Source organism: Salvelinus sp. IW2-2015, linkage group LG20 (genome assembly GCF_002910315.2).
Source record: "Salvelinus sp. IW2-2015 linkage group LG20, ASM291031v2, whole genome shotgun sequence".
In the NCBI taxonomy this organism is placed as follows: domain Eukaryota; kingdom Metazoa; phylum Chordata; class Actinopteri; order Salmoniformes; family Salmonidae; genus Salvelinus; species Salvelinus sp. IW2-2015.
The window spans coordinates 47852092-47866350 of NC_036860.1; the positions used below are offsets into that span (position 1 = coordinate 47852092).

At 41.3% G+C, this 14259-nt stretch overlaps 1 protein-coding gene across 6 annotated transcripts; it reads left to right on the forward strand.

The window, feature by feature from the left end:
- Nucleotides 1–2368: 2368 nt before the first annotated feature.
- On the forward strand, nt 2369–11012 carry LOC111980958 (protein FAM76B). 6 transcript variants are annotated; one of them, XM_024012042.3, is made up of 11 exons: nt 2374–2568; nt 3308–3855; nt 6084–6148; nt 6280–6334; nt 6464–6619; nt 6717–6895; nt 7130–7174; nt 7336–7413; nt 7665–7800; nt 9412–9513; nt 9863–11012. In XM_024012042.3, the coding sequence occupies exons 2-11, from the start codon at nt 3616–3618 to the stop codon at nt 9950–9952; spliced, it is 1146 nt and encodes a 381-aa protein (XP_023867810.1). In that variant the 5' UTR covers nt 2374–2568; nt 3308–3615; the 3' UTR covers nt 9953–11012. The 6 variants fall into 6 exon arrangements, with proteins under 6 accessions (XP_070305564.1, XP_023867811.1, XP_023867810.1 ...); XM_024012041.3 differs by having other exon boundaries at nt 2376–2568; nt 7336–7437; XM_070449463.1 differs by lacking the exon at nt 7130–7174 and having other exon boundaries at nt 2369–2568.
- Nucleotides 11013–14259: the final 3247 nt, after the last annotated feature.

Here is a 14259-nt window from a genome sequence, read left to right on the forward strand (position 1 = left end):
TACACAATACATGTATGTTTTGTTCGATAAAGTTCATATTTATATCAAAAAATCTCAGTTTACATTGGCGCGTTATGTTCAGTAATGTTTTGCCTCCAAAACATCCGGTGATTTTGCAGAGAGCCACTTTACTGAAAAAGCACACCATGCTATAATCTGAGTACAGCGCTCAGAGCCTAAAACAACCATAAAGATATCCGCCATGTTGTGGAGTCAACAGATGTCAGAATAGCATTATAAATATTCACTTACCTTTGATGATCTTCATCAGAATGCACTCCCAGGAATCCCAGTTCCACAATAAATGTTTGATTTGTTCCATAAAGTCCATAATTTATGTCCAAATACCAGTGGTGGGCCGTCAGGGCCTGCAAGGCCTTCTCTGCTGGCCTAAACATCATCAGAATATAATATTTTTTTTAAATATATTTTCCCACAAATATGTATTAAATTATTCCCCAGAGTAAGAGTTATACTCTTCATTTCATAGCTTTCCTCTTGGTTGCACTGCTTCCAGCCCCAGGTTGAGATTTGGAGGGCTGGTCTTTATGTTAGATCTTTTATCCAATCATATTCAGCCATCATGTGTTGCCAGGGGTCTAAAATCTGCTCTCAGGCCTTCAGAATCAACAGTGCGGGCGCTTGTAGCTTAAAGTGAATGGAAATTAAAATTTTGTGTCAACCAATCAGCTTTAGAGTTGGCTATTGTACGCCTGCTGGCTGGCTCCAGTGTTACACAGGAGCCAGCTAGCAGGCCTAGGGCGTCCACGTCTTTTGATTGGATTACCAATATTGAGAGGCAGGTCCTATGGGCAGGTCTATGCAGATCTAGGAAACTCTACTAAGCTGTTTTTTGAACCCACAATGGCGGAAGGAGGAGAAGATATCGATTTCGTCGAGGATATAATTATAACGCCATTCTCAAGACGAACTTTTCAAGAAAAGTTAGACATTGTAAGGAGAGGTCGCCCGACGCCACAAAGCCTGTCACAGGCGGGAAAGGGGTTCGTTCGCTCGCCACTTTCAAAGTTTCAACTACGAGCGCTGTCAATGGCTCAAAGGCTCCGAGAAGCACTGCAAACTGTACTGCTGGGAATGCCTATTATTTGCAAGTGATCGATTTGGTGTTTGGAGCCACACTGGCTTTGCAAACTTGAGTTGTCTGTTAAACACTGTTTACCCAAAAATTTCAATTTGTCAATTTCAAGGTGACGCAACGCCTGGTTATACTGCGTTTCTGTCTAAATGTATAGTGTCTAGAGCCATGGCATAATTGATGATAATAAGAGGTGGATTAATTCGGGTGGGACTGTGTAGTACCTCACTGAAGGCCTAGGCCCCAGGCCCACGGCACGCCACTGCCAAATACCAATTACTTAGTTTCCAAATTCCTCTTATCACAAAGTGATACAAATTGAGGTAACTCTAACRTAASGTAGGAGGCGTAAAAGAAACGCCTGAAACTAGATCCCCTGCATACTGGTCTTAACAAGGAGGTTCTCTCATGTACTGTTCAACCAATCCATTAAATGTGGAGGTGGAGTTAAGATGGAGTGTTGCCTTGTTAATGGGCCGTCACTAGTTACCACAACCATAAAGTCATAACCCTTGCCTCTTTCAAAGATTTATCTTCTTAAAATCTGATTTTAAACCTAACCATAACCACGCTGCTAAGTTTATGCATAATTCTAACCTTAAATTAAGACCAAAAAGCTATTTTTAGTGTCCATGAATTTGTCCAAAAGCTGAACACGCGTCACAAGGTCTTTTTCCAGTTCCCCTGAAAACCGGAACATTCAGTTGTTGGGGGCTTGGTAGGGTTTTGTCTAGAAGGGATACAGCTTTTGTCAAAACTTTTCATAGCAGGTTTACGCTTCGAACACACCGAATGTGTTTTGCGTTTCGACACACCAGAAGTACATTAATTTCCAATGGAACGCTGCGTTTGCCTTGCAGCATTGCGTTACAGTGCGTTCTGTGTTACAGTGCGTTCAAATTGTATGCGTAGACTTGACAGAAAGTAGCAAAATGTGAATGGTGAATTTTTGTTGCACACATATCCAGTAAAAAAAATGTGGGACAACATAATAAAATCAGTTTGACCTGAGAATTTCTTTACATTTTTTTATTCATTTATTTGCCAAGTATATTATTTATTCAATGACATCCACAAATTAATTGTGAGAGCCTATAATATAATTTCCCTCAAATGCAGTTTTGGAGCGAAATGCAACAATAAATAGTCAAGATAGCAGAGTAGGCTCTTTCAACAATGAGACCAACGTTGAGGAAGGTGGTCTTGATCGTGCTGTTGGGCCGGGACCAGCCCCGCCGAAAGCGCAGGTCTGTGTGGTTCCAGTGTTGGTTAAAGTTCCGAAAGCAGCCAGGGGAGTTCCACCGTCTCATTCAAGAGCTTCGACTGTTTGGATAGGAATTCCGAAGTTACTTTCGTCTGGACCGAAGCCAGTTCGATCACCTGCTCCAGATGGTTGGAGCCAGGATCGCCCGGATGGACACCAACTACCGGGAGTCCATCAGCCCAATTGAACGCCTGGCGATTTGTCTCCGGTAAGCTACCTTCTAGTACATTTTTAGCCTTTGATACCATAATTGATTGATACATTGTTTTTATGTGCAACCTAGCTAGCTAAAGGGCTCTCTTAATAGTCCCTATTTGATATCAGATGTACTTTTACAGAATGTTCATTAGGACTATAACTTTTCCCAAAGTTGGTTTATAATCCCCTTTTAATTATGCAATGTTACCAAATGAAAAGAAAGTTGAGGTGCCTTCTGCCCTGATGAAGGTAGGCTAGTCTTCTCCAGGACCCATTGTTGTTCAAGACAGTTACAGTCATTCATTACATTCTTATTGGATTCACATACACTCTTAGAGAAAAAGGTTCCAAAAGTGTCCTTCTGCTTTCCCCATATGATAACCCTTTTTGGTTCCAGGTATAACCCGTTGGGGGAAATGTTATACATGGAACCCAATAGGGTTCTACTTGGAACCAAAAGGGGTACTACCTGGAACCAAAAAGGGATCTCCTATGGGGACAGCCTTAGAACCCTTTTAAGTAGATAGTACCATTTCTTCTAAGAGTAGAGTTGGCCTGGGCTACAGTTTATTGATATAGGCATTGACTGAATTGTACTGTTTCAAGGCATTGTTAATGATGGTTGATGAGTATTACAATATAGTTAGTAGAGCATAATAAACAGTAATGAGGTAGCTATATGAGTAGATATATGTGGGTGGAATTCAAGTTAGACACAATATTGATAATTATTTTGAATTATATTTCAGATTCTTGGCGACAGGGGACTCCTACAGCACCATTGGATTCAGCTTCCGAGTTGGACGGTCCACGGTGGCAGGCATTGTCCCCTCTGTGGCACAAGCCATTTGAGACTGTCTGGTTGGTGAATACATGCCTGTCCCCAAGGAGGAAGACGGGAGGGCCATCGCTGCCGAGTTCCTGGAGAGGTGGAATTTCCCCAACTGTCTTGGCTCCATTGAAGGGAAACATGTAGTAATCCAGGCTCCACCGTGCTCAGGTTCGCAATTCTACAACTACAAGGGTACATATTCAGTTGTACTCTTGGCTGTAGTAGATGCCATCTGTTTCCGATGTTGGTGCTTACGGCAAGGGAAGTGATGGTGGGACCCTCCGGGACACTGCCTTCGGCCAGGCACTTCAGGATGGCACCCTGGAGATTCCACCACCTGCATCACTCCCTGGAGCTGAAGACCTGAGACCTGTTCCCCACGTCTTCGTCGGCAACGAGGCCTTCCCTTTAAGACCCAACCTCATGATGCCCTACGCTGGACGCCAGCTGCCATTGCCAAAGCCTGTAAGGATCTTTAACAAACGGTTGTCCAGGGTAAGGTTAGTTAGGGGAACTTACGTAGCAGTTTCGGAGATTTAACGTAGCAGGTTAGGATAATTCGTTTRCCCCCCCCACCTTTATTTAACCAGGTAGGCCAGTTGAGAACAAATTCTCGTTTACAACTGCGATCTGGCTAGAAGAGATACAGATTTTGTCAAAATGTACTTGTCATAGCAGGTTTAGGAGAATTTACACAGCAAGTTATGAGATTTAATGTAGCAGGTTAGGATTAAAAAAGATATTCCCCCCCACCTTTATTTAACCAGGTAGGCCAGTTGAGAACAAGTTCTCATTTACAACTGCGACCTGGCACTCTACGTTAAGAAAAGGGTTCGCTAAAATGCAAGAAAACGACTTTGGACGCCAATTTGACGTTTGAAGTTGTATCCCATCTAGACATGGCCACTCGGCAGAGGCTAGTGGGATCAAAGACTATATATTATATTGACAAGATGACCGAACTAACAATTGAAATACATGTTTTCATGAAGGCACGCGAGATCGGGTGGGACCATTCTAGCCAATGAGAGGGCAGATAGGCGTGTGAACAACTGGCACAACTATGTATTTTTTCTCAAAGTGGCTGGAATGCCACGTGCATCCACTTATGTCAGTACATTTGTAATAGTCTAAACATTACGAAACTATTATTCGACCAGGCCTCAAGTAATTCGAAAGTCTCATATACAAAAAAATCCTCTCGCTTCGCCTCCTCCTCTCTAGTGGAATTTAATCACCCAGTCTTGTTTTGTTCTCTGATTGGCTTCTGTGTTTCAAAATGCAAAGTCCCGCGCACTGATGATATGTCATGATTGGGTTATCTTTCTTTCTTTTCTAGTTGGCCGCATCCGGTATAAATGACGACTCCGCGGATACAAAAAAAAGAGAAAGGGAAAAAAGCTAGGAGAATTACTAGCTAAGATCAGCGTTAAATATTTGACGAATCCTTTATCAGTTGTTTTGACTACCGATGTTAAGTAACGTATGTTAGCTAGCCAACAGAAAGAGATGATATATATTTGAGAACATTTAGCTGTTTTATTTAGCATTAGCCTAGCTAACTATTATTAGCTAGCTACATGCTTAGCTAAATAGCTACCGAGGAAATAGTTAAGACGGCACGCTGTCTAGGTGACTACATATTTCACTCTATTTGTTTTTATCTGTGACTTTTTGTTAATCTTGGTGAGAATGGCAACAACGGCCCTCTACGCGTGTACGAAGTGTAACCAGCGGTATCCGTTCGAAGAACTGTCGCAGGGACAGCAGCTGTGCAAGGTTTGGACTGGAGGTGTGGGTGCTAGCTAGTTGTGGGCGCCTGCTATTTAGATAGCCCAAAATCTGGCAAAAGAATGGTTAAGTTAACTAACGTTACTGTACTACTACAGACGTATACGTGTTTCACGCGTGTTTAGACTGCTAACGTTACCTAGATGTAGAATTCTAAGGTCTCTGTTCACATTCAGCCCTTATAGCAAGTGATAGATTATGTAACCGCTATATCATTGCAACATGTCTGGGACGCGAATGGCAACCTCGTTAGCTAGATAATATCACACGCAAGACGTGGACGATACAATGTATCCGCGAATTGTTTTCTCACGGAAGTGTCCGCTGGGTGTAACAGACAAAATAATGTCAGATGAACTTGGGTTATTAACTAACGTCATCTATTTTCACATTTCATCGTCCATAACCTGTTCATTTGTCATTAGTTTACACTTCATGCCACTTACAAGTATTTTATCATCAATGTAGTCTTAACTACCGGCATTTACAAAACTGAATTCCAGGGGGCTTAATGTAGCATTCTTCCTCAGCCTGTAGGGTAGGCTATGTTCCACAGAAATTCAAAATGGAATGGGCAAAAATCGAGTTATAATTCCAGTGGCAAATTATTACATTTTATTAAAACATTTTGCTATTCATGCTGGTGTGTTGTAAATACTTATTTCCCATTGCTATAAACTTACCACCACACACAGGTTTTCAAGCTTTCTGCCCAGATTGACTAAATAAAAGGTTCATTGTAAACACTTCCCATTCATGGTAAATAATAATGAACAAATGCCTAACACTAAATAAAAGCATACAAATGTGTTTTGACAGGTAGGACAAACAACTCATGATTGAGGGTTTAGTTATTTCTTAGTGTTATTGCCAACATTTAGCTTTGTTTCTTGTATCAACAGGAGTGTCGCATCGCTCATCCCATCGTCAAGTGTACATACTGCAGATCAGAGTTTCAGCAGGAGAGGTGAGTTCTGCTCCAGCACCTTTACTGTACATGTTGTTCTTATTCCATTCTTAAGGTGTCACCATGTAATATAGTGAAAACATTGGTTTCAGGACGTTGGCGTGATTTCTCTTTACCGTTCTTTATTCCAGCAAAACAAACACCATTTGCAAGAAGTGTGCCCAGAATGTAAAGCAGTTTGGGACCGTATGTTTGACTTGAATTATCTGTTTGTTTATAATTGTACATTATGTACTGATTGACTCAGTTCTGGTTATGCTGGACAAATTGTCTGCAAAAGCAGGTTGAAACAGTCTTCTGTCATTTCTTACATAGCCCAAACCCTGCCAATACTGTAACATCATTGCTGCTTTCATTGGGACGAAGTGTCAGCGTTGCACCAACTCAGAGAAGAAGTATGGCCCTCCACAGACCTGCGAGCAGTGCAAACAACAGTGCGCATTTGACCGCAAGGAGGAGGGCAGGAGAAAGGTAGGTACAGACACCTGCTGCATTGATACCCTGACATGCATGTTGTCCAACACTTGCGTATTCACCATCCTCCACTGTCCTGTGTGTGTTGCGTCAGGTGGATGGGAAACTGCTGTGCTGGCTGTGCACTCTGTCCTACCGACGTGTACTGCAAAAGACCAAGGAGCAGAGGAAAGGCTTCAGCTCCTCCCACTCCAACTCCTCGCTCAACGAGAAGGACCTCCACTCCAGACAGCACCATCACCACCAGCAGCAAAGACACAGCAGCTCACACAAGTAGGCCCTGGCGCCACAGCCCTCTCCTCTACGTGTTAGGCCTTTACATCCTCTGTAATGCAGGTCTCTGCTCTGTCACAATACTATATATGTATTGTGCTGACCAGGCACTTTTTGGAAGGATGTAGTGGTCTGAGTAATGTATGTGTCAAATATCAGAAGAAACATCTTGGAAAGATGAAATTACATAACTTGTTTTTTGTTTGTGTGTATTTTCTTGTCTCTGTGTTGTAGACTCAGTGGGAGCTTAAGTCCAGAGCAGGGAATGTGGAAGCAGAGGTGACTTACCACCTCTTTCTGAATCACATTCCCTAGTGTTTTGACTTGACAAGCCCATTTGCTTAGTTATACAATGTATTTTAACTATGGGGCAATCTGGGACGAGTTCCGTTTTTGATGGAGCCTTGGTGGCTAAAGTTGTGTCTTGGTTCTCCCTTCAGCCATAAATCGTCTTCGATCCAGAAGGAGACCCCAAAGAAGAAACCAAAACTGGAGATGAAGCCATCCAACGGGGACAGGTACGAGAGGAGTTTCAATCACATGTAAGGAGTTACAAACTGGTTTTAACTTTTTGAAGTAAACAGTGCTGAACATCCAGTATGTTCCTGACACTTATTTTTGGCCTTCTTGGTTCTAACACACATCTGTGATGGTTGCCATCAAGGTGTTGTTGGAGCAGGTAAAGTTGGCCAGTGTGAAAAAGATCTCCAAACAGGTATTTTCCTTTTTCTGCCACCCTAACTTGTTTTTCCCTGCTCTCTCCCTGCAGTAGTTCAATCACCCAATCTATGGATTGTGGAGGAACGGACAACTTCATTCTGATCAGCCAGCTGAAAGAGGAAGTGATGTCATTAAAGAGAATGCTTCAGCAGAGGGATCAGACAATGCTGGAGAAGGACCGAAAGGTACACGCCTAACTAATATATATATATATATATATCTAAACCTGTTCATTCCAGGTTTTCTTTATTTTTACTATTTTCTACATTGTTGAATAATAGTGAAGACATCAACTATGAAATAACACATGGAATCAGGTAATAACCAAAGTGTTAAACAAATCAAAATATATTTGAGATTCTTCAAAGTAGCTACCCCCTGCCTTGATGACAGCTTTGCATTATCTCAACCAGCTTCATGAGGTAGTCACATGGAATGCATTTCAATTAACAGGTGTGCCTTTTTAGAAGTTCATTTGTGGAATTTCTTTCCTTAATGCGTTTGAGACAATAGTTGTGTTGTGACAAGGTAGGGTTGGTATACAGAAGATAGCCCTATTTGGTAAAAGACCAAGTCCATATTATGGCAAGAACAGCTCAAATAAGTGAAGAGAAATGACAGTCCATCATTACTTTAAGACATGAAGGTCAGTCAATCTGGAAAATTAAGAACTRTGAAAGTTTCTTCAAGTGCAGTCGCAAAAACCATCAAGTGCTATGAGGAAACTGGCTCTCATGAGGACCGCCACAGGAAAGGAAGATCCGGAGTTACCTCTGCTGCAGAGGATAAGTTCATTAGGGTTACCAGCCTCAGAAATTGCAGCCCTAATAAATGCTTAACAGAGTTCAAGTAACAGACACATCTCAACATCAACTGTTCAGATGAGACTGTGTGAATCAGGCCTTCATGGTTGAATTGCTGCAAAGAAACCACTACTAAAGGACACCAATAATAAGAAGAGACTTGCTTGGGCCAAGAAACACCAACAATGGACATTGGAGTGGTGGAAATCTGTCAAACTTTGAGATTTTTGATTCCAACTGCCGTGTCTTTGTGAGACGCAGAGTAGGTGAACGGATCTCTGCATGTGTGGCTCCCACTGTAAAGCATGGAGGAGGAGGTGTGATAGTGTGGCGGTGCCCTGCTGGTAACACGGTCTGTGATTTATTTAGAATTCAAGGCACACTTAACCAGCATGGCTACCACAGCATTCTTCAGCGATACGCCGTCCCATCTGGTTTGGGCATAGTAGGACTATAATTTGTTTTTCAACAGGACAATGARCCAAAACACCTCCAGGCTGTGTAAGGGCTATTTTTACCAGGAKGGAATTCTGCATCAAATGACCTGGCCTCCACAATCACCTGATCTCAACCCAATTGGGATGAGTGGGGCTGCAGAGCGACGGAAAAGCAGCCAACAAGTGCTCAGCATATGTGGGAACTCCTTCAAGACTCTTGGAAAAGCATTCCAGGTGAAGCTGGTTGAGAGAATGCCAAGAGTTTGCAAAGCTGTTGTCAAGGCAAAGGGTGGCTACTTTGAGGAATCTCAAATGTAAAATATATTTTTGATTTAACACTGAGTATTACATGATTCCATATGTGTTATTTCATAGTTGATGTCTTCACTATTATCCTACAATGTAGACAATAATAAAACTAAAGAATAATTTGAATGAATAGGTGTCCAAACTTTTGACTGGTACTCATACACACTTCTAAACTGTTTTATGTGAAATATGACTTTTGGTCATGTTGTATTGATTAGATTGTCTGCCTCTTTTTTTGTACTTCTAGCTCACAGAGCTCAAGGCAGACTTCCAGTACCAAGAATCCAACATGAGGGTGAAGATGAACAACATGGAGAAGGCGCACAAAGAGTCCATGGAACAGCAACAGGTAGACTAGAAATTTCCATGCATACCTTTACAAGAAAAAAACCTGACATRTTGTGAGCCATTGGCTACATTTACACGGTTGGCCCAATTCAGATCTTTTGCCCAATTATTGGCAAATGGGTTGATCTATTAGTGGAAAAAGATCAGAATTGGGCTGTCTGTGTAAATGTAGCCATTGAGACAAGTTCCAACCCGATATGTTGACCTGTAGCCCCTCAAGTACATTGGGTTCAAACAACTTTCCTAAGAAAGAGGCACAGTAGGATGTAATCAAACACTACTAGCTTGTGTGGTAAATGCTTTCATTAAACATAGATGGTTACATACTCACTACTTTTCTTTTACTACAGGCCAAAAATCGGGAGCTGCTAAAACAAGTGGCCGCACTCTCAAAGGGCAAGAAGTTTGACAGAACAGGGAGTTCACTGCTGTTACCGTAACGACAAGCCCACCCAACCACAGCTCGGAGGGGCTTCGTTGTTTTAACACTGTGAAAGGCTGATGCCATTCTACCTTTCCCCTCTCCTTTCTGTTTTCTCAATTTTTATCCTTTTCAGTTTTCTTCATTGGAGATCCTGGTGAACATGCTGTACATGGAAATCGTCTTTCATGTTGACATGACAATAAGAATGCGTCCTCCAAATTTCATGTTTTAACCCTGAGGTCATTAAAAAAATATCTGTGACTGTGGATGGAGGGAGGAGAGTGCCTCGTTAACACTGCCTGGGTACAGCCGCATGGTTTGCGCAAGGTGGAAAAGATTGTCAACATCACAGAACCAAGTTGATTTTTATAGATGTCATGCAATTTTATTTATTCAATTGTCTTTCTTAGTGTTTCCTCACCACATATTCTGAGCATTTCCCAGGTTTGGGGGATTTTTGTCTTCAACAGCAACTTTCTCGTAACATTAGTTATATTTTTCTAATTGGACGTAATTATGGAATAGGGTCTCTCCTCATTGGAGACCCTTCTCAACTTACTATGTATGCAAATGTTAAAATGGTGTCCGACCACAGCGTTGCTGGCCAGCAGCGGAGACTTCTCTCGGCGTTAAAGTCCAAAAACCATGAACTTTGAGAGATTTTTAAACCTTGTTATTTAGAGACATCTCCCGGCTGCCCTCTTTCTCACTGTGACAGCTGTAGTGCTTTGCTGTTTCTCTGTAGTGTAACGATTGTAATACTGCATGACTTAGTGCCATATGCAGGTTGGCATTGTGGTCTCATGTATTTTTAGACTTTTGTCCTTTTTTTATCACATGTAAAGGTATTACAGCGGTCAGCCTATGTATTTAAAATGTAACTTGTATCGTTTTTAGTGAGTATGTGTAAGGCTGGTTAATTATATAAATACATATGTAGAATATGGTTTTTAAAGGAACACAACTTTCACTTTACAGCTCTGGACCAAACTGGTTTCATACTGTGGCGTACAGATCACTTTTGTACTTTTTTTCCAAACCCAATGTTTAAAAAATATTAAATCTGGTTAAACATGTTTTGGTTTTTATTTGTTGCATTTTCTCAGCGAGGAGTGGCTCTCTACTATTGTGCCCTGTAGCATTCCTTCATAATACTGTCAGACCCACACAAACACCACCATACGTTTTTCCTCTTCCACCAGAGCTGGTGTACGTGTCAAATGATATTCAAGGTTTGACCCCTAGGTGGCACTTGTTTACTTTACTCTAAAATCTGACATGCTGATTCAGACATTGCTCTACATACAATGGGTGCATTGGACAGTCGACTTTAAAGGTGAGTCCAGACTGATTGATTTACAAATTAGCTTGCATCACAAATATCTACTCAATATGAATTGTTGATCAGTCAGTCTGTCACAATTTACTGGGGCTGGGAATTACCAGGGACTTCACAATATGTTATCACGATACTAAAGTCCAGATATGATAGGCTAATGTATTGCGATTGGATACTCAATTTTATTACTATTTGATGTTCCAAACATATTGCTCACCATTTGTCTGATGCAGAGAGACATGAGAATGAGTTTGGATCAGTCATGGGGAAAGAAAGCGCTGAAAACAAATTGGCTCTATTTAAAKAGAAGAGCGAGCAAAAATAATATCCTGATATGTAACTATGGATATTTTTCACCCATCACTACAATTTACCCATGATCACAGTTTGGATGGTCTGGAACTAATCTAATATTACCTGAGGAGTTTCCAAAGAGAATGATAGAGAAATTTTTTTATCTGTCCAATTGTGGCATCTGAGGTGAAGGGCAATGCCAGTGAGGCCATCTCCATTTTGAAGTAGTCAATTTCCTTCTAATAGTTCTGAGTTGGCAAACAAACAAAGGGTGCATACTGCCACCTGGAGTGTGTTGTTTGAACAGATATAAAGCCATGGTTGTTGATTTACTGCTACCTGCAGTTATAAAATGTTTGCTCATGAGCATAATTCATTGGCTGATGACCTGGATGGAATTATATGATGCTCCCTTAACCCATAGGAAGTCCCACCCAGTTGACTYCTTCAAAATGGCGAATATCCTCAATGGCGCTGCCCATGCTAAAACTTTAAGGCACTAAAGTCCTCTCACCTTTGGATTTGTTTTGTCTTAACCCAAATTAGATTTGCACAACTCCTGCATCCTGTCTCCTCCGTCCTCTCTTGTCTCTTGAAAAAAGTAAAAGATAATCGAGGCGAATGAACGTAGACGAAAATGTGCTTGTGAGAAGATCCTTCACTTGCGAGTCATCAGGCAAATGACATTTACAGGGGTGGATCCCAAAATAAATGTGTAAAGTGATAAAAATGAATTAAGGTAGGTAGGCATATCGTTTTTAAATGTGCACATGCTTTTCTCCTTCYAAAATACAACAGCTGATTCAAAGGGTGTATGGCAGGTATCAAAGGAGGCTATCAGGGAGGGGAGGACAATCTTCTGTTTAGCATACTCCTCAACCACTTATCAATTTCCAGGTCACGGAGGAGAGAGGACGGAGGACAGACTTTTGCCCAAATGAGAAAATGCCAGGGAATCAGCACAGTGGAATCTTGGGAGATTCTCAATTGGTTTGATCAACTCTTCCGTCCTCTCCTCACCTCCTTTTGAAAAAGGTAAAAGGTAGTCGAGGGGAGGAGAGGAAAGTGGAAACAAATGCACATGTATGAAATGAGACTCTCCTTTTTTACTCACATCATGCAAATGATGTTTACAGCGGTGGAGTCCCCAATTAATTGTGTAAAGTAGTAAAAATACATTTAGCTAGTTGTGATAAAACATTTATAGATAAAAGGATAAAAAGCATATTGTTTTTGAAATATATGCATGCTTTCTCCTCTGTGTAAACAACAGCCGATTCAAAGGGGGTGTGGCGGATTTCAAAACTCTTCCGCGAAGGACTCAGGTAGGATACTCTTGTGCTTCCTCAGCGGAAGGAGGCTGTCAAGGAGGCGAGGACACTCCTCCGTTTGCCTACAAACTAACTGATATTCTCCCCAACCACTTTTAGGTTTCCTGGTCACAGAGGAGAGAGGACGAAGGAGTCAAGGAGAGGACAGTCTTTTTCTCAAGTAAGAATCTCCCTTAGACTTGTGATTTCCATCAAAAAAGTTAAGTGAGTGCAGAGAGAAGGTGCCCAACATTGAAGGCCTGTCATCCCATGTCACTTTGTTTAGAAACAAGTTTTCTCTATTCTATTTACATATGTTATCTGCTAGTCATTCAAAATGGTGTGCACAAACAGCAAACACATTGCAGTCTATGGATCAGGTAGTTCAGCCCCGTAGAAGGACATAGGCTTCAGAAAGGTCAGCTGGGCTGAAGTAAGAGTCAACAGTCCAGAATGTGGGTCAATGCAGGTATGAATGTGGATCAATGCATTGGGGTCTACACTCGGGTCCGGGTCCTCTTGACTGAGGCAGTATTATCTATATGGATGGTTATCTTTTCTCCTCCCCTCTTTCCTGCTCTCCCTGTCAGAATGTATTGGTGATGTCAATGACACATTCTGCGACGAAGATTATAACATCATGTCAGTACATTGAAAGGGTTTTTAGGAGATCAGATTAACTTTTTCCTATCTATGTCTTGGGGCATCTTCTTACATTTTGGTTTTACAGTAACTGTTCAGTGTTTTCATATTTCTATGAAATACTTTTCCTTCCAATTTTTTTTTATTAAGTATGTTAAAAAGCAGCTTTTCTGTGTTGGAATGGTGTGGGCCTACCCCAACAACAGAATGGTGTGGGCGTTTACCAGTCATTAAAAATATTAATGTAGACCGCTGATCGGCCAGCTCAGCTAATGAGGCAGGATGACATTCTCTTTTAGGAAATAGCAAGCATTTATGAAACTTCTGTTTGAGATTCAAGTTTGAGGTGGGGATTCTGAAGTTTTTTTTCTCCAATTTATGCTTTGGCCACAAGTACAAGTATAAGACTAGTCAACAGCATTTCTTGGGTATGAGTTAACAGAATATTAACTTTTAAAAAGGATATTTTCACAGTTACTTTAAGAGTTACATTTGATGTAAAGTAGATGTAACTTAGACCCAATATATGTGGCCCCACATTTATGGTTTTCGATTCTGTTTTATTATGCCCTTTACCATTTACGAAATCCGCCGGGATCATTTTGCACTATTACAATGGTTCTTATGGAATTTACTGTTGATCATGCACTATGTTGTCCTTCAGCCTTCAAATAATGTAAAGATAATACAATTATTACTGGCAGCTTGACAAAAGCCATAAAGTTAACACAGCCTTAA

Coding starts and splice junctions, on each gene's coding strand:
- LOC111980958 (XM_024012041.3), top strand. CDS start 3,616: ATGCCATCTGTTTCCGATGTTGGTGCTTACGGCAAGGGAAGTGATGGT. Junction 3,856..6,083: donor AGCTGCCATTGCCAAAGCCT/GTAAGGATCTTT, acceptor TTGTATCAACAG/GAGTGTCGCATCGCTCATCC. Junction 6,896..7,129: donor AGACACAGCAGCTCACACAA/GTAGGCCCTGGC, acceptor TCTGTGTTGTAG/ACTCAGTGGGAGCTTAAGTC.